Source organism: Pelobates fuscus, chromosome 7, assembly GCF_036172605.1.
Source record: "Pelobates fuscus isolate aPelFus1 chromosome 7, aPelFus1.pri, whole genome shotgun sequence".
Lineage (NCBI taxonomy): Eukaryota > Metazoa > Chordata > Amphibia > Anura > Pelobatidae > Pelobates > Pelobates fuscus.
Genome location: NC_086323.1, coordinates 119718500 through 119738398, shown reverse-complemented (window position 1 = coordinate 119738398; position 19899 = coordinate 119718500). Strand labels below are relative to the sequence as shown.

Below are 19899 nucleotides of genomic sequence, written 5' to 3'. Positions count from 1 at the left end.
TTCAGGAAGGTAGAGGTACCGACACACCTAGCTGTGAGGTTTGCATTAAGACTACTATAACAGGTAATCATATTTCCCAGACCCTAATTTGGCATTCACAATATGAATGTAAAGGATATGTATCAAGGTGTAGATACTTAGGTATAGAGTATAGTGTATGCCATTTAGGAGTAGGCAAACCTAAGTGCTTCAATCCAGAGTATCAACCCCGTACAATTTGGTTGACCCTCCGGAATGGAGACTCACAGGGGACCCTAATAAATAAAACAGTATTAGAAACCGTACATTCTTCGGGTGTTCTGCTATTTGATGCATGTAAGGCGATATCAAGTGGTAGAAAACCGTGGAATGTATGCGGGGATCTTAAGTGGGAGAGAACGTATGGGTCTAACGATAAGTATATTTGTCCCAGTAGTAAAAATAAGTACGTAAGTCCAAAATGCCCAGATAGGGATTATAATTATTGCCCATATTGGTCTTGTGTGGGGTGGGCAACTTGGGGACAGACAGTAGATAAGGATATGATTGTTACTAAGTTGCCTACCAAGCCATATTGTAAGTCTAGGGAGTGTAACCCAGTCCATATACTTATCAATGACCCAGAACGATTCATAGATAGGTTTGGGAACTTATTTTGGTTCCAGATATATGGAACAGGTTTGGATCCTGGGACAATATTATTTATATGAATAGAGACCAATACTGTGGCAACCCAGACTCATCAGGTTTTTCATTCCTTCTATGAGGAGATGAGTGTGGAAAATAAGATCCCCCGTAATGCTAAGAACTTGTTTATTGATTTAGCCGAGAGTATTGCTGGTAGTCTTAATGTAACCAACTGCTTTGTGTGTGGAGGTACTAACATGGGAGACCAATGGCCATGGGAAGCAAAGGAGGTAATGGATTCCGGTTCTGAGACAATTGAACAGTTAATATCTTCTCAAGCCGATTATCAAATGAGTGTTAGAGGTAAATCTGAGTGGCGATTAAAGACCTCCATTATAGGTTATGTTTGCATAGCAAGAAAAGGAATAATGTTTAACACATCTGTAGGAGAACTAACTTGTCTAGGGCAAAAAGCTTATGATGATACTACAAATAATACAACCTGGTGGTCGGCTTCAAATGTCTCAGAACCACCTTACCCGTTTGCAAGTTATACCAATTTAAAGGATGTGTGGTTTGACCTATCTGCTACATCTAGTTGGAAAGCCCCAGCAAATTTGTACTGGATCTGTGGGAAGAAAGCCTATTCGGAGTTACCACAGGACTGGGAAGGGGCATGTGTATTATGTATGCTCAAACCATCCTTCTTCTTGTTGCCAATTGAAACAGGAGAGACCTTGAGAGTTAAAGTTTATGATGTGAATCATAAAAAGAAGCTAGCATCCTTGAATGTAGGTAGCTGGGAAGATAATGAGTGGCACTGGCTACCTTAGCGCGCTTCATTGCCAATAGGAGGGATGTAATATGTGATTAACAGCCAAACTGTATGCCCATGAAGTGTTATTGTATTCTAATACAGGGATTCAAGCCTCATTCTACCATTAGGCAATTATGGATTCCTCTGTAAAGCACATAGCCTTCTTACCAGGTAAACCAGTTGGGCTGTTGACAGGGCCGGACTGGGAAAAAAATTAGGCCCGGGCATTTTTCAATCAGAGCGGCCCCCTAAGAAGGGGGCGGGGCCAGAGAGGGCGTGTTTTGTCATCACTAATGACAAGCACGCCCCCTCGCAAAGTGAGCATGTTGGTTCAATGCGCAGAGCCCCACTGAAGAGCTCTAGCATTAGAAAAAGGCCCTGAATTTGTTCTGCACAGCGCAAGCAAATTTAATAACATGCTTGCGCTGTGTTTGCTTTTAAATTGTCTCTGGTGTCTCCACAAGTGGGATACCAGAGGACAAAAGGGCCAGGAAAGTGCATGGTGCATATGTTTGGAGCCTGCTTGTGGGATTGCATGTGTGTAGAGTGTGGTGTGGTATTGTGTAAATAGGTCAATTTCATTTGTGTTTGTGGTGTAATGTGTGGCTAGGGGCTGTAGAGTGTGTGTATAGGGGGCATAGTATTATAGGGGATGTAGCGAGTGTGTGCATACGGGCTGTAGTGTGTGTGTGTGTGTGTGTGTGTATAGGTGACATAGTGTGTGTAGGGGTTGTAGAGAGGGTGTGTTTAGAGAATGTTGTATGTGTTTGCTGATAAGGAATGTAGTGTGTGTGTAGGTGGTGCAGTGTGTGTGTGTGTGTGTAGGAGATCTACTGCGTAAAGGACCTAGAGTGTGTATAGGAGATTGTGTGTGTGTGTGTGTGTGTGTGTAGGGGATTAAGAGTGCATATAGGGTAAGGGATCTAGCGTGTATCTGGAGCGTAATGTGTGTAGTGGTGCAGTGTGAGGGGTGCTGTAGTGTGTATATTATATTTGGACGTATTGTATGTTTGAGGGGCACAGTGTGTGTGTCTGTAAGAGGGGTGCTGTATGTGAGGGTGTTTTTATCTGCCGTCACATTCTAGGTTTCTAATTTTCTTTGTCTGTTAACTCACTGAGGGTTATTTGGGTGCTGTGTGTGTTTGGGTGCCGCGCTGTGTGTCTGGGGGTGCGCTGTGTGTCTGGGGGTGCGCTGTGTGTCTTGGTGCGCTGTGTGTCTTGGTGCGCTGTGTGTCTGGGTGCGCTGTGTGTCTGGGTGCGCTGTGTGTCTGGGTGCGCTGTGTGTCTGGGTGCGCTGTGTGTGTTTGGGGTGCGCTGTGTGTGTTTGGGGTGCGCTGTGTGTGTTTGGGGTGCGCTGTGTGTGTTTGGGGTGCGCTGTGTGTCTGGGGATGCGCTGTGTGTCTGGATGCGCTGTGTGTCTGGATGCGCTGTGTGTGTCTGGATGCGCTGTGTGTGTCTGGGGTTGCTGTGTGTGTCTGGGTGCTGTGTGTGTGTCTGGGTGCTGTGTGTGTCTGGGGGTGCTGTGTGTGTCTGGGGGTGCTGTGTGTCTGTCTGGGGGTGCTGTGTGTGTGTCTGGGGGTGCTGTGTGTGTGTGTCTGGGGGTGCTGTGTGTGTGTCTGAGGGTGCTGTGTGTGTCTGGGTGCTGTGTGTGTCTGAGGGTGCAGTGTGTGTCTGAGGGTGCTGTGTGTGTGTCTGGGGGTGCTGTGTGTGTCTGGGGGTGCTGTGTGTGTGTCTGGGGGTGCTGTGTGTGTGTCTGGGGGTGCTGTGTGTGTGTCTGAGGGTGCTGTGTGTGTCTGAGGGTGCTGTGTGTGTGTCTGGGGGTGCTGTGTGTGTGTCTGGGGGTGCTGTTTGTGTGTCTGGGGGTGCTGTTTGTGTGTCTGGGGGTGCTGTTTGTGTGTCTGGGGGTGCTGTTTGTGTGAGTGTATTTTTTTATTTAAATTAAAATATATTTTTTTATTAATAAAATAAAATGTTAAATGACTCCCCCCTCCCCCTTCCCCCTTCTTACCTTTATCCTGGGAGGGGGGAGTCCGTTCCCCACCGGCCCATGGAGGCAGACAGCAGGGCTGGCGCTCGGGTAGCGCTGGCCCTGCAGGGGCTGGCAGGGGAGATCTTGTGATCTCCCCTGTCGCCCTCGGCCCCACGGCCATCGCGGCCCACCGGGCATTTGCCCGGTGTGCCCGATGGCCAGTCCGGGCCTGGCTGTTGATAAAGTCCTCCATTCACTTCCAGTGCAAATAGAAGGAGGTGTATGTGGAAAGTTCAATCTCAGCAACTGTTGTCTGCACATAGATGATGAAGGGCAGGCAGTGGCTGATCTCACAAGCCACATGGCTAAACTGACGCATGTACCGACTTAACCCCTTAAGGACACATGACATGTGTGGCATGTCAAGATTCCCTTTTATTCCAGAAGTTTGGTCCTTAAGGGGTTAAGCCTGGAACGGGTACAATTCTAGTAGTTGGTTTGGAAGTAGGTACGAGCAGCTTGGAGGGATCAAGACATTGGTAGGAGGAGTCATGTTGATTATAGTGTGTCTCTTTCTACCATGTTTGGTTCCATTGGTAATTAGGTCCATACAGAGTGTCATAGAGAGCACGACAGAAAGGAAAACAGCTGCGCATGTAATGGCTGTTTGCAAGTATGAACCCTTAGCCCAGAGAGAATATATTCAGAATGAGGAGTGCTGAAGGAATTTGTAATGATGCTAAGATGCTTACGAGGTCTGTTCTGATTCATGGCAACCTGAGGTGTAAGCAAACTATGGTTAAGTGATGCATCTGGAATTGTGAAATATCAGAAGCATCAAAGGGGGGAATGTGGTGGAATCTCAGTAAAAATAAATTTACTAGGACAAGATTGCCATGTGGCATATGTGTAAATGTTGGTGTATCAGTTAGTCAGTTACACGTAGCTAAGATACAATCGACACTGTATTGAGCAAGTGCAGGAATGCAGAAACTGAAAACACTTCCCCTCCTCCATTGTTCTGGGTGAGCCATGTGGTCTAACAGGTAAGGGAAGTTAGGCTTTGTTCAGCTGATTGTGTAAAGAGTATATGTGGGTAGAGTTAACTATAGGAGGAGCTATATGTCTATATTATGCATTTACACAGTCAGTTCTGGGCTCAGATCTTGTTGTATTTTGGTGACATTAGTCCCTCTGAGCCCCGGTCGGTGAATCGAATAAAGAATCTCTTCCTTCCTGAAGAAACCTGTGTCCACTTCTCTGTGCTTGGCTTCCGTCAGTTTCTCCGTTATCAATTCCAAAAGGAGTAAAAAGGCTTGGAGAAATCCTTTAAGCTCACTCTACTTATATTATTCCAGAATGCATACTACATGAGCAGTTGTCCATCTTTCTTCTTTTACTACATTTAAAAAGGCACATGTATGATTTTTAATTCTGATGTACTGAATAGCTTTCACAGAGTACCACAGTGTTCAACAAAATTAAAGAATTATAAATGGAACCTTTATATACACAATAAACTATTATTTCCTCTTTAAATATTTGAGTTATTTATACAGAATTTCAGATAAACACTAAATGCAGAGATAAGACATAGGACTGTTTAGATAAATACATGCTAGTAGATTATATTTAAAGAGGAAGTTGCAGCTTTTTTTTTTTTTAGCTTGTGAAATATTTGTTACAAAACAATATTTTAGTATCCTATCCTGTGGTTTCAATGATTCTCAAAATATCTTTTCTCTTTGTGCATTGCAAAATGGAACACTGCACATGTGGAGTTTAACCCCTTAATGGAGTGTAACCCCTTCTCCAGCAGCATCATTGGGGTATCATTATTCATCCTCTCAGCCAATTAATGGCAATTTGATGGGTGACGATTTTATGTCACCAGCACTGTGAGGAGACCAGGAGCAAGGACCCACGTTTGTAAATGGTTTTCTCCATTTGGGAACCAGGCCTGAGTACTCCTGCAGGCTGTAGTGGTCATGTTGCTTGGCGGTACCGTTTAACCCCTTAAGGACCAAACTTCTGCAATAAAAGGGAATCGTGACATGTCACACGTCATGTGTCCTTAAGGGGTTAAACGATGTATGAGGATTTTTAGGTAGCATGGTGCGGTTAGAAACAAATATGTTTCAGATGCACTGAATGTTTCTTTATTCTTTATATTAGAACATTTCTTGTTCCATTTTATGGCACACACATGCTGTACGCGGAATATTACCTTTATGCATAGTAACATTGAAGGGGTGAATACAGTGATTAGGAGAAAACATTTAACTATTTACACAACCTAATATATCTATCATCTAATTTACCTGTGCTGTCCAGCATTTGTTCTGCAATTCCTCCCAGAGCAAACATTACAGCAAAGCACCTGTCACCCAGAGAATGCCCATCCTTAATCACACATGAGTAAAAAACATGCGGATGAAAAGAGTGGCAAGGCAAAGACACTTAAAGGAACATTATAGTATCAGGAATACAAACATGTATTCTTGACACTATTAGTGCCTGTGTAGCTGTCTAGATCCCTTGCCCCCAGTCAGAGCAGTAAAAAGGTAATTTTACTCACCTTTTCTCCCACACTGTGCCGGTCTTGCTGTGACCTACCCGCCTGCTTCTGCTTCCATGCTTGAGATGATTAATTTTGATGATCTCAGCCAATATAATGCTTTCCTATAGGAAATCTTTGGTAGGCTATTGTACACATGCAGCAAAATGCAGAGCTGCTCCAATCAGCATTTCCTTGTTGAGATGCATTGAATCTCAATGGGGAACATTCAGCATCTCCTTGCAGAGCATGGATATGTTGAACGCCAGTGCTGCACACTATGTGGCACTTGACTAGGAAGCACCTCTAGTGGCCATCTTAGTGACTCCTATTAGAGATGTTACTATACACCAATGTAAACACAGTCTTTTCTCTAAAAAGACAATGTTTACATTGAAAAGAGAATAAAAAAGGTATTTAGTCCCCACCCCCCTCCCCATCACCCCACCTCGTACTGGGTCTCGCGAGATTCATGCCGGATATTATGGCCACCGGACCACCAGGGAGCCCACCGGACCACCAGGGAATTAAGGTATTTAGTCTGTCCCCTCTCTCCCCATCCATGATGCCATCACCCCCCTCTCTCATCATCACCCCCTCCCTCACACATCACCCCACTCTTCCTCACACATCACACCCCCCTCTCATCATCACCCCCTCCTTCACACATCACCCCCTACTCTCCACACACGATCCATGGGGCCCCGGTGCAAAAACTGATCCTTGGGACCCTCCCCCACGGCGCTTACCGTCCGCGGCCGCAACTCATGGCGGCGGGCACAAGGTCGCAGGGGTTGCAAGGCTGCGACCTCTGCGACCGTGGTATGTACGCCAGTGCATGTAGATACACATACACTTAAAGGACCACTATAGGCACCCAGACCACTTCAGCTCAATGAAGTGGTCTGGGTGCCAGGTCCCTCTAGTTTTAACCCTGCAGCCCAGCAGGAGGAGGGCCACAAGGATGGGGGGACGGGACCTAAGGACTATATAGTGCCAGGAAAACAAGTTTGTTTTTCTGGTACTATAGTGGTCCTTTAATGACAAACATTCAGATACACATACAGACAAACAAATACCCATGCAGACCAAGAGGTACACATACAGACCCACATACAGGCACACACACACACACACATGCAAACACACACAGAGATAGACATTCATACACACACACACATACATACAGACACACACACACTCATAGTGACAGACCCACATACACACTCATTGACAAACACATATACACTCTCACTAACAAACACACACACACTCTCACGAACAGACGCATACACACTAGCTAACAGACACACACATTTACTGACAGACATACGTACACACACACTCACTGACAGACACACACATACACACTCACTTACAAAACATACACTCTCATTGACTCACTCACTCACTAGCAGACACCAAACAGACATACTAACAGACACACACTCAATAACAGACACACACAAAGTAACACACTAACACACTCAGTAACAGAAACACACACAGTAACACACTCACTGACACACAAAAACTAACACACTCACTGACACTCACTAGCTAAAAATAGGATCCGCCCCGGGTGCCAAATGCTCCAGGTTAACTTTATCGAATTACCATACAATTGTTCACTTTACATTTCATTCCTGAGCTGATACCTCCACGGAGAATGCCATCTGGGTTGGATGGTTAGTATTCAATGGATGGAATATAGTCTTTGGAACTTGCAATATCAATCTAATAAAACGTGGGCTCTTTCCTGGAAACATCCCACTAATGAAGTCTTTACTGATTTATAGATCATGGAATGAGGTTATAATTTCCCACAAAAATGTATATAAATCCTCTTAAAATTAATGCTATCTAGAATTGCTTAGTATCAGTCAACAATAATATACACAAGTAAAGAATATTTGCATTAATCAGAATTAATGATGTGACCTGCAAATTAGCAAAGCCTGCTTTACCTGCTGTGCAGATTGCATTAGCTATATGTTTAATTATTTAATTATAGAGAGATAACAAAATTCAGTGACGATGATACAAATTTCCAAAAATGCATTACTTCTTAGGGGATTACCTGTTTATTACAAAATGTTCTAAGAGTACAATAATCTTTTTTATGAATGAGTCATTGTTAAAAAAGAGAAAATTTAATGTCAAGTAATATTCAGTACACTCCCCTCCCCCCCCCCTAAAATCAATAGCACCCCATTGCACAATTTTGACTCCTATTGTTATACCTGCTGTATGGTGCATTTGCAGAGACAGAAATAAACTGTTACCAGGGCAAAGTCCTGCATTTATTACACCCCCTGGATTCATGAAAAGTTAATATATAATCTTAGGGATACTGTAGATGGGTTATAAATAAGCCACATCACTAAAAAGGCTTGTTTCTGTAGCAGTTACCCCTGGGCAGTTTGATTAGCTTTCGACCATGTCTGTAAGTCAATTTTATGTTATTAATCTGTATTTTTTTTTAAAATGTGTTGTTATCTGTCTGTACAACTAAAAGGTTTGCAATAGATTTTACACACGGTGGAGAGTGCTTCAAAGATTCAAATAATTAAAAGGATGATACAAATATTGCTCTCTTAAGCTTTGGTACTAGGCTTTTAATTGTACATATGCATATATATTGTTTCTATTGCATTCACGTTGTATATATGTAAATCCTTGTTTTTGTAGAGTAACTGTCAAAGCTTTATGAATTATTTAAAACAACACCTTTTAGAACTCTGTATAATTCAATCACCATTATGGTGCAAATCAAAGCTTGTTTGAAGACAAGGAAGGTAGATATAAAAGTGTTTTCGTAAGAACCATAGAGTAATTATGACACAATTAGTGCCTGCCCTGATATATAACATAATTAGCATCAGACAACTGTTCTAGTTGCAACAAAATAGAAAAGTGATTATTATGACAACGTATAAAAATATGTGCAAAAATACACTGTTCTTTAGAATACTTTATAGTACTGCAATTTATACATAGTCTCCTTAGGTTGAATAAACTTAGACATGGCAAAGTCAATTGATCATGCAATGTAAACGTTGCAGGTCATAGGTTTCCCCAAGTTTACCTGACTTTTAACTGAATTAGTAGGAGGAATTCATTCCACTTTTGGAAAATGCTCTAGGCATGGCAGCTGATTTATTCTTAATTTTATCATCTGAAAATACTAAGGATTGGAAGTTAGTTAAGAAAAGTCGGAAATCCACCCTAACCACTGCATAAACCATTCGGTTTTTCACTCTTTTTTTTCCCTGTTCCTTTTCCATCCAAAGACCATCACATTGGTCTCATGTAGCCTGTTTTTTTAATTTTTATTTATTTGCCTCAAGCTTCCTGTCTCCACCTGTCCATGGCTTAGTTCAGGAAAAATTGACGAATAAAACCTACATTAGATTATTAAATTACAATCTCAGCTATATTTTCAAATCTGGTATGTTGACTTGCAGTTAGCATTTTCTTTCAGTTAATAACAATATGCAACTCAGTGAGTAAACCCTGGCTTTCTGTACCAGTTTTTCCGTTTCAGAACAGATACTGTTCTCCTTCTGACGACTCCAGTAGAACAAAAAAGTTTTGGGCACACCAAGTAGTTTCTTCAGCAGCTTTATTGTGGAGTACAAACATTTAGACAATGTTTCGGCTCCCCTGAGGCTTTGTCAAGTCTCCTTCTGACTACTGTCCTGGGAGTTGGTGTTAATAGCATCAATACATAATATCACATTGCTTTTCCACTCTTCACAATTAAGTCATAACACTTACCAACGTATTTTGCATTATTTAGACAATTTAATTTCATAATGTCGCGCACTAGTATATAAGACAAATAAAATCACTTTTATTTCTGTTTACACTGTAAATAACACACAGGAACAAGAACATGAAAAAATAGTATTGCATAACATAAAACAAATCAAGTAATCAATTAAGCAATCAATTAAGTGTATGCCTACCAGAGAGAAGACAATCCGTTTTACCGATACTATCTCCAATGTTTTGGCATTCTCCAATTACATTCTTAAGGGGCAAGTGCTTCCTACAATCTGTATTTTCCATTATTTATACACATTGAGTGGTTTTTGAAGCCATGGCTGAATATTAAATTTGTCAGAGGTTAATAGGACTTTGCAAATCCTTAAAATATCAGTAAACATCTAGTAAAGTGAATGGATGTTGTATATGAATTTCTTCTCTGAAGTTATCTTTACTAACTGTGATAATTTAAGACACTGAGCCTCTCTTTGATCCCTTTACGTTACCTACACCATTGATTTCCAAACCCCAGTTATGGAGGAACACCACAGTGCAAATATCATAGATATATTTACATAATTATGCAACATGATAACAGCCTGAGAACAGGTGACTAGGTATTACTTATCTTTAAAATGTGATCAGGATGATAATTATGTTTCTCAACAGCCAATCACATTAAGACACATCAGTTTTCAGAAATAGTAAATGGAACTTCTAAAAATGTCCGCACCCTTCTTATCAGTATACGTGGCAACAATTGCAGTCAAACAATAAAGATAGGATTATACCTTTAGGTCAACTGTTAGGACAAGAACAAGTATTTGTCATTATCAACAAGCTGTTTTACAACGTGAGATAACTAAATTTAGAACATTTACTCACTGGTTACACTCCTCAATCTATAATGCAATATAAAATGAAAGTTGTAGTAGCTGAAATTTGAAAAAAAAAAAATCCATAGAACATAGAGAAACAACCGTCAGTGTGTGCACTGATACATTATTTAGTTGGATTAAATAGTTCTGTGAGAAAAATATTTGTATCTTGCTCAAATCCCACATGGCTGTGGCTAAAAAGCAAAATACGGAAAAGAGTCAAATAATGTTGGCCATTCTTTGGAAACTTTCCTTCACTAAAAGACATGCAACTTTGGAGTGGACTCTAGGAAGAGAGTGGGGACATTTACCTTTGTTTGGTGGACGGTTATTCTTGTAGCATAAATTGGGCACTCCTAGTTGTCATGTAGTGCCCTCACAGAACATTGTATCTCTTTAAAATGTGCATACCTCACTTGAGTGCTATATCAAGTTTATATGTTTATTAAATTCCTTATGTCTGAGCTGGTTTAGGAAGTGTTCAAAGGAAGAGGAAGTTGCTGGTCATATATTTTCTTTCCAATTGTTTGCACATGGGATTTTGTGATCAGGAGGTAAAGAAGCAAAACTTTGCGGTCTATATCATTCTTGTCACTTTTTTTCCTGTGAACAATTCAGTGTTCACAGTCAGTACACAAAGTCTCAATGCAACACATATGATCAAGTCTCTCCTTTTTTTGTCATGCAGGAAAAATTTGAGATTGTGAACTTGGAGCTGAAGTCTGGGGAGTCTTTGAAGATTAAAGGACAACTCCCAGGAGATGCTAAGAGGTGAGTTTACTGAGGCACGGCATGCGTTGGGTCATTGCCACATTATTTCATCAAACAATGAAAATCAAAGTCAGTCTACCTTCCTGTTAGAGAGAACAATTCTAAGGGAAAAATGTGCTCGCTGGCAAAGTGTGTCCATACAATTCTGTGCGTGGCCTATTTATAGATTAGAAAACAGACTATGGATTTTATATAATGGACTCTAAACACTTGCTAGTACAAATATTTTAGTAAGCAATAATGGACAACATACATTTTATATATTCTTTTTCAAATAATTTTATATATTTTTTTCAAATTTTTTTCAAATAATTTTATATTTTTGGACAAACTTTTAAAATATATATACTAGTATCTTTTGTTTTTATTATATACTTTTTGATATTTTAATATATATATATATATTTTAAAATTTGTAAAAGTTTAGCCAAACACATTACCTTTTGAAAATCGTATCCAAAAATATTAAATCAAAGCCATAGTAGGTATAATGTGTGCTACAAAATTTAAAAAACAACTATTATCACTGTTGCATAAAGCATGTTGTGCTAACATTTCTTTTGTATGTTTTTTTTTTTTTTTAAAGAAATGTGAAATTATAGCTACCATTGAAATCAGGTACGAGTAGCTGGCCCTAAAGTGTGTCCAACATATACATAGCCAGCCTCAATGGATGGTCCCTTTGGATTTGGCTAAGGCCAAGCTGGCCCTTTTATTCTATTGCTGCATCTGGCTAGCGATTCTGCCTTTAATTAATGTTATCATCTTTTATATCCCATCCAATCATTCCTTAAAGGGACACTATAGCGTTAGAAATACATATCTATATTCCTAACGCTATGTACTCCCTGTCCCTAACTAATTGCAGGCCCCCATGATTGATGTGTACTGATATTTAAAATATATATATATTTTACTCACCTTCTCTCAAGTGTGAGTCTCCTTTGGCACTATTGCCTACTCCTTACTTGACATCATCCTGGATGCATGCCTCTAAGCGGGGCATGCTTGCCGCGATCCTCCAATGATTCTGTTACAGAAAATCATTAAATGCAATGATTCTCTGTGACAAATTGCGACGGTACAACACATGTGCATGTGACGCCATGCTATGCCTGGCTACTTAGAAGTCTTCTAACGACTATAATAAAACATTATGGTGGCAATTTCAACAGGGAAACTACTGCAGGCACTGTAACAATTTCCATAAGATGAAGTTCAAATAGTGAGTACCATGTTCCTTTAAAATATTGATTTGTCTAGTTATTTTATATTGCTTTGTAATACCTTTCCCATCTTTTTTAATATAGACTACTCCTTACTCTCTCTCTGTCCTTCTGTAGAGAAACACTGGATGGAGATGCCCAGCCTGGAAATTACACATCCTTTGATTGGTATAGCGCAGGGAAGCATTGAATCTAAAGATCATTAGCAGATAGCAAATCCATCCCATGGTTGCAGCGTCATTAGAATTTTTTGATAGCTAGGAGTGATCAACATTGATTTCACCCACATTCCATTTAAGACCTCCCCAACTGTTTGAGTGTCAGAAATCCTGCCAAACAATTGTCTGATTTCAATAGAATCCCTGGCATGCTGTGTTTTCTGTTTACAACTACATGAGCAAACACACTAAAACTTTTACGTATAAAACATTTATTCAGCTTCCCAAGCAATCTAAATGTAAGATGCTCTAGGAGATTCCTAGATTTAATGCAGAGACAATTCCAAAATTGGGCTGTCCTCAAGCCTGTACATTTAGTGAAACTTTGTGAGAGGTGACATATATTTATGGTCTTGTGTTGTTTAATCCGGTTCCTGTCTGTGCCCATGTCAGGAAATTATCCTGATTTCTGTTTTACTCCTTCTTTTGTAGCTTCTCTTTTAACATTGGCCGCAACTCGAGTGATGTAGGCCTGCACTTTAATCCTCGCTTAAGTGAGAATACCATTGTGTGCAACTCCAAACGCAGCAACAACTGGGAGTCAGAGCAGAGGTCAGGACATATGTGCTTCACCCCAGGGTCGGATGTCAAGGTGAGTTTTGGCAGTATGCAAAGGTCAAGATATGTTTGGTTCACCCACTTAATTCAAATGTCATAGAGAATGTTTTGGGATTTCAGAGGTCATGGCACGTGTGCTTTTCCCAAGGGACAGATGTTGTATAGAGTATTAATAGATTACAGAATTCAGCACACAATCTTCACATCAGTGTCATTTATGGAAAATTATTATTAAGGGATTAATCTTCACCAGAATAGTAAACTGGGTTGGTTTTTCCCAGACAGACGTAAAAAGGGATGTAAATAATGGTCACTTAGTGCCTCAGTTATCATCAGTCAAAATCCTCCATGTCATTAACAGTGCAATATCATATTGTGGACACCTCTAATTTTCTAGAGCGGTGTTTCTCAACCTTTTACATAGACATACCCCTGCTGGTATAAAAAATTGATAAGTACCCCGACTTGAGAAAGTAATTTCTATTGGTTTAAATTCCAACGGAAGCCTGTAGATATTGCTATTTACGGTAAGTTACGCCAATATTGGAGAACAAGCCTGGCTAAAGGTAGTAAAGAATGTTTCTGAAATAAATATGACATAATGTGAATATTGTGTATGTAAGGAGAAGTATGTGACTTATTAATCTGAAGAATAAAAGTTACAACAGGAAAATAGAATACATACTTAATAGTTACAAAGAGGACACCGATACACATGCACATATATTTACTCACAGAGGAATCTGACACACACACATTTACACACAAACTGTCAGACGCACTCACTGACACACATTCTCACTGATTGGACACACACACAGACTGACGCACATTCACTGACATACATACAATCTCACTGATTTGACTTTCACTGACAGACACATATACTCTCATGGACAGAAACATGCACATTCTCTCACATGCACTCACAAATTATTATTTTTTTCATATTTTTATTTAAGTCCACCCAGCCTCCCTACCTTTGGGAGAGCTGGAGGGGATCCTTTCCCTGGGGTTCAGAGTAGGGCTTGTGTCATTTTCCTGCTCTTCCAGCACTCCTCCATCATGCTCTGTTTAGTGATGCCGGAGGCAGAGTGACATCATCAGGTCCTGGCATCACTGCAGGGCGCACGAGGAAACAGTACTGGAAGACGTACATCCTGCCTATGGTATGTGTACCATGGGTTGAGAAACTAGGGCCTAGAGGGATGTGACAAGGGATGTGGTATTCCATTACTTCTTAGTAACTGTAATGGCCCAAGTCTGGTACCCTCTGTGATAAATGAGGGAGGATATCAGAAACCTCCTCAAAAAGAGAACTCAATCTCTTATCCCTTGGATTTTTGCAGTTCTTGACAATAAAGGGAGGGTATTGCAGATGTGAAAAAGTGCAAAAGATCCCGTCATTTAGCCTACATAATAAAGGGCTGTGTAATGCACAGTACCCTTGAAATTTTTTTTGTGTGTGACTATAGAATTGGATTTAATTGAAAAATATATACACTGTAATAATTTTGTATCTCTATATCTATGCTGTATCTCTGTCTGGTTATCTGATTGTTGTATCACGCCATTACTGACCATTTCTTGTAAATTTATTTTACTTATCCTCCCTATATTGTTAATCTTCATCTTTTTTTTGTTGTTTACTTATCATTCTTTTTTCTATTCTTTTTTTTTATTTTGCAGATCTCAGTCAAATTAAATGGGGACAAGTTTGAAGTGAAACTTCCTGACGGCCACGAGATCACTTTCCCAAACCGCCATGGTTATGACAAGCTAACTTATTTGTCTGTCAAAGGTGACTTCAAAGTCACATCTTTTAAATACGAGTAAATGGTTTGGTGATACTGAAAATGTTTTATGTATAAAATTCTTCATGAAGTCTTCAAATAAATATGTTTCCTGCAAAAGATATGATAAATTGGTCTCCTCTTGAACTTAAGTATATTATCGAAAGGATATTTTTTTCTGAATCATATTTAAAGCATCTCTATCATCTAAACACGGTTTAAAATAATTTATGCATATATACTTGTGACTCCTAAGGACTATTTACAAACATATGAATTTGCAGTTAAAATTCAGCTGCCAAATTTGATTTTAGTTTGGTTGGCATTCCCTATTTTTCCTAAACACGGAACATAAAACCCCCCCAAAAAACAGACCCTTTTTGATTCTTCATGCAACTATAATCATGTATATGCTCATATTGGTGTTACTGCTAAAGACAGATTCAAGTAAGTTACATGTTACATTTTCCCTATCCCTGGTCCAAGTCTTTAATGACTAGTTTAAGTGGAGATCTTACTTAATACCAAGCAGAAACCATAATTGAAAGTTTTAACAATTATGTAAAAAAAGAAAAAGTAGAGAGCAGAGAAAAGAGAGGAGGAAATGGAGGGAGGAGTGTATTGGGTACCCTGGGTACAGAAGTAGCCTGTGACTGTTTGGGGAGGAAAGGATCATAAGGCATTATACATTATTGTAATAGTTGCTTCCAGGCCATGGACTCATTGTCTTAAGGTAGGACAAAGTCATGCCTCAAACTGTAGCTGTTAAGTCATCCAATAAATTCTCATCTCAGAATTTACAAAGGATTAAATTCCAAGGTGTCAATGTTCCTTCAGCTCTCCGCCAGAGCCCACAAGTGTGATTTTACTGAGCAGTTGTTTTTTTTGGGACATGAAGGAATCTACTGATTTGAAGAGTTGGAGCATTGGGTTTGAAGAGAATGTATTAACCCCTTAAGGACACATGACATGTGTGACACGTCATGATTCCCTTTTATTCCAAAAGTTTGGTCCTTAAGGGGTTAAAGGACCGTTTGTATATTGACAAAAAAACTGTCTATTTTCAAACAGTTCCACCATATGTGGTAAAAAAAAAACTCTGTCCTCACAACCACTCCAACAGGCATGAGTGAGAACTGCACCGATATGATCCAACTTCCCAGGTGTCATGTACCACCTTATTCGCATTCGTTCCTGATATACTATGCAGGTAGAGGACATAGTGGTTGCCTCCCATATCTTGCTCCAATCCTCTCTATTAAAAGACTACCCCTCATTCCTCTCCGAGGCACAGACATATGACAGTGGAGCCATGCACACACATGGAAAGCTCAGGTGTTGGTAAAGTCGAGTGAAAAGCCTTTTTTCATAGGTAACCTGAAAACACAGGGCCTCAAACCAGGTAGTATTCAACTGAGCAGTTTGAGTCATCACACAGATGTCAAAGCTAATTTGTAGGTAGCAGAATAAGTGTCCCATTGTGAGAGGCCCCCTCTGCCAAAGAGAGCCAAGATAAATTATAGAACCATTATCATGCAAATTGCAATATCTCTGACCCTCACCTCCTGAATGTTGTTGGCTCTCACACATCCATCCTTTTAATAAATAATCACTTCCTACGGATGTTACCTTTGCAGTCTTGTTCACAAAATGTGTGCAAAGTACACACTAACTTTTGCCTGTTTAATGACCCCTAGTGTAATTATCTAAAGTAGACCATCTAAAGATCCATATTATTGCATTATCCTTGTCCATTGACTGATTCACTAGTGCCCTATCTTGTCTATCATCGGTATGCTATATTAAATCAGCATATCTGTTCATGTTCCTGTGTACGGTGATATGCACACCAATAACACCACTTATGTGGTGCGTGTTGTCCATAAAGAACACACAGTTACCATCAATAAAGGGTTACAAATTTTTGATAAAATGAAAGTAAAGCCTGGTTGAGTACACCAAATGGGCCACAAAGAGTCAATGCACTTTACGTACTTGTTCCAGCCAATCACATTGCTGAATGAATGTGCCTATACTCTGAATTTAGCTACATTGCTGTGATTCTCACAGTGGCTCAATTTATATTTCAGCTGAACCTAATGTTAACAAACACAGATACAAACTGTTTGGTAAAGCTGATTTACCCTTTTTTTTTTTTTATACTGCAGACTTTGAGAATAATCCAATATATAAAATATATAGTAGTATTTAATAAATTTAAATTTAAGAATTAATCTAATCTAATGCCATGCACATAATTGTGAAGAACCACCAGTCTAGATTAAATATCAAGCAAATATTTACTGGAAGGTCATCCCTCTTCATATTTCAGTTGCTCTTGTTATGATGAAGCTGTGCATAATGAGCAATTCAGACTTGTCAAAATACTCATTATAAATGTAGAAGGGGTTATAACTCAGCAATAGCCTATTTTACTTACATTTAAATGTGTTATAGTGCTGGGAGTATTATATGCCTTACAATTAAGCCACTGAATTACATTTAGGCCATTGCGTATAGCCATTTATGTAGAGTGTAAGTAAAATGTCATCTAACTACCTGTTACTATGACCACAGTGCTAATGGTGTTGTCATATGTGAAACACGTATCCCATTCTGTTGCATTTCTTACTTCTTATCACTTGCCATTACAGCACATATCTCCGACCTTGCAAAATTGTATGCTTGCACAAAACAGGGATATCACAAGCTCTTCATGCATCTTGACATCACTTAACCTCCCAAGTGTAAAAATAGTTTTTAGGAATAACACTTTCGTATGATAGTGCTATTCTGAAAAGAAGAGACTATCGGAAACGACTTAGAGCAGTTGAAGAACAGTTATGCAATACATTTTTATTAAAAGCATTTTTTAAATAGCGCCTACTTATATCTCAGTGCTTTACAATACTATTTAGCAATAAATGAGAAGGTTAAATAAAAAAATATTACAGGGATAATAGATTGATGAGGACCATGCTCAAACAAGCTTACAATCTATATTTATAAAATGGCACTTTTATAAATTGAACTTTTTACACCACTTTGACAACAGATCCTGTTACTTCCTGGATTGGTTAGCTAAGTGGAGCTAACCTCAAGAGGCAGCAATTGCTCAAAGCACCTGCCTTACAAAGACTTCTCATTGAGCTGCATTAGGAAGTCTGTGATTGGACAGCCATTGAAAGTCTGGGCGAGGTGAGAAAGGGAGGGTTTGCAAAGGTAATAGACAAGAGATCTGCAGGTTTTTATATATACATCAAATTAGGGCCGTATTTTCCTATAGGCTAACTAGGCTTCTGCCTAGGGCCTCAAGATCAAGAGGGGCCTACATTCAAATTGTTAGCAAAATTAAAATTACACTATTCTAAAAACAGTGAACACTAAAACACTGAACCGAAAATAAGGAGAAATTCTACGCATATGATATGACCAGTGGCGTACTAAGGGGGGGGCGGTCCGCCCTGGGTGCCACTTACTAAGGGGGTGCCCAGGGCCGACTGCAATGCCCCTCCTGCCGCGATCGCCGAGACCGGCGGTCTGCAGCTCTGCAATGTGCAGAGCTGCAGACCATGGATCTCGCTTGCACTGCCCAATCAGAGCGTTGCCGCGGGTTACCATGGCAACGCTCTGATTGGGTCTCGCGAGATCCATGGTCTGCAGCTCTGCGATGCTGCAGACTGGAAATGAGGGCCACCAGACCACCAGACCACCAGGGACCCCACCGGACCACCAGGCAGCCCCCACTGGACCACCAGGGATTTAAGGTAATCTTTTTAGTCACCCCCCCCCTCTCCTCATCACCCCCCTCCTTCTCACAATCACCCCCCTCTCATAACCCCCTCCCTCTCACAATCACCCCCCTCTCCTCATCACCCCCTCCCTCTTACAATCACCCCCCTCCTCATCACCCCCCTCCCTCTCACAATTACCCCCTCTCCTCATCACCCCCTCCCTCTTACAATCACCCCCCTCCTCATCACCCCCCTCCCTCTCACAATTACCCCCTCTCCTCATCACCCCCTCCCTCTCACAATCACCCCCCTCTCACAATCACCCCCCCTCTCCTCATCACCCCCCTCCCTCTCACAATCACCCCCCCTCTCCTCATCAACCCCTCCCTCTCACAATCACCCCCCTCTCCTCATCACCCCCTCCCTCTCACAATCACCCCCCTCTCCTCATCTCAACCTTTTTTTTTATTTATTATCCGTTCCACATTTTTTATAAATGTTAGTACCCATTACAACATGTTTCATTTAACCTATTGATATATATCACAGTAATGATGTATTTTATTGTCTCTCATGTAATTTACAAACTAAAAAATGGGAGGTGAAAGGGCATCATAAGTGGAATAGCCTAGGGTCTCTTTTCATCTAAATCTGGCCCTGCATCCAATGTAATAAATGCAATGCATGAGATGAAATCAACAATGTAACAAATCACAATGTAAAAAAGCAGTATAACTCCTCCCCTCTGGGTCCCTCCTTTTATATGGCCCATGCTTCTTCTTATCTTCGACAAGGAGAGACTCAGGGCATAGGGGTTATACTGCTTTTTTACATTGGGATTTTTTTGCATTGCTGATTTCATCTCATTTGGTTGCTCAGATTAACGGTCCCTGAGGAAGTCCTCTTGGATAAAACGCGTAGGACCTGTTACAGCACCAATATTTTTAATTTTAGATTTTAACTTTGGGGTTTTTTTAAAAATGTTTTTCTACTTAATAAAG

At 40.3% G+C, this 19899-nt stretch overlaps 1 protein-coding gene across 2 annotated transcripts; it reads left to right on the top strand.

The window, feature by feature from the left end:
• The first annotated feature begins 8293 nt into the window (after positions 1-8293).
• Positions 8294-15284, top strand: LGALS2 (galectin 2). Of its 2 annotated transcripts, XM_063427456.1 has the most exons (4): positions 8294-8395; positions 11287-11369; positions 13246-13405; positions 15061-15284. In XM_063427456.1, exons 1-4 carry the CDS (start codon positions 8390-8392, stop codon positions 15205-15207), a joined length of 396 nt encoding a protein of 131 aa, XP_063283526.1. In that variant the 5' UTR covers positions 8294-8389; the 3' UTR covers positions 15208-15284. The 2 variants fall into 2 exon arrangements, with proteins under 2 accessions (XP_063283526.1, XP_063283525.1); XM_063427455.1 differs by lacking the exon at positions 8294-8395 and having other exon boundaries at positions 11281-11369.
• Positions 15285-19899: the final 4615 nt, after the last annotated feature.

Excerpts from the sequence above, each read along its gene's own strand:
- LGALS2 (XM_063427456.1), top strand. Across the intron at positions 11,370-13,245 it reads CTCCCAGGAGATGCTAAGAG|CTTCTCTTTTAACATTGGCC; the intron begins GTGAGTTTACTG and ends CTTCTTTTGTAG. Across the intron at positions 13,406-15,060 it reads CCCCAGGGTCGGATGTCAAG|ATCTCAGTCAAATTAAATGG; the intron begins GTGAGTTTTGGC and ends TTTATTTTGCAG.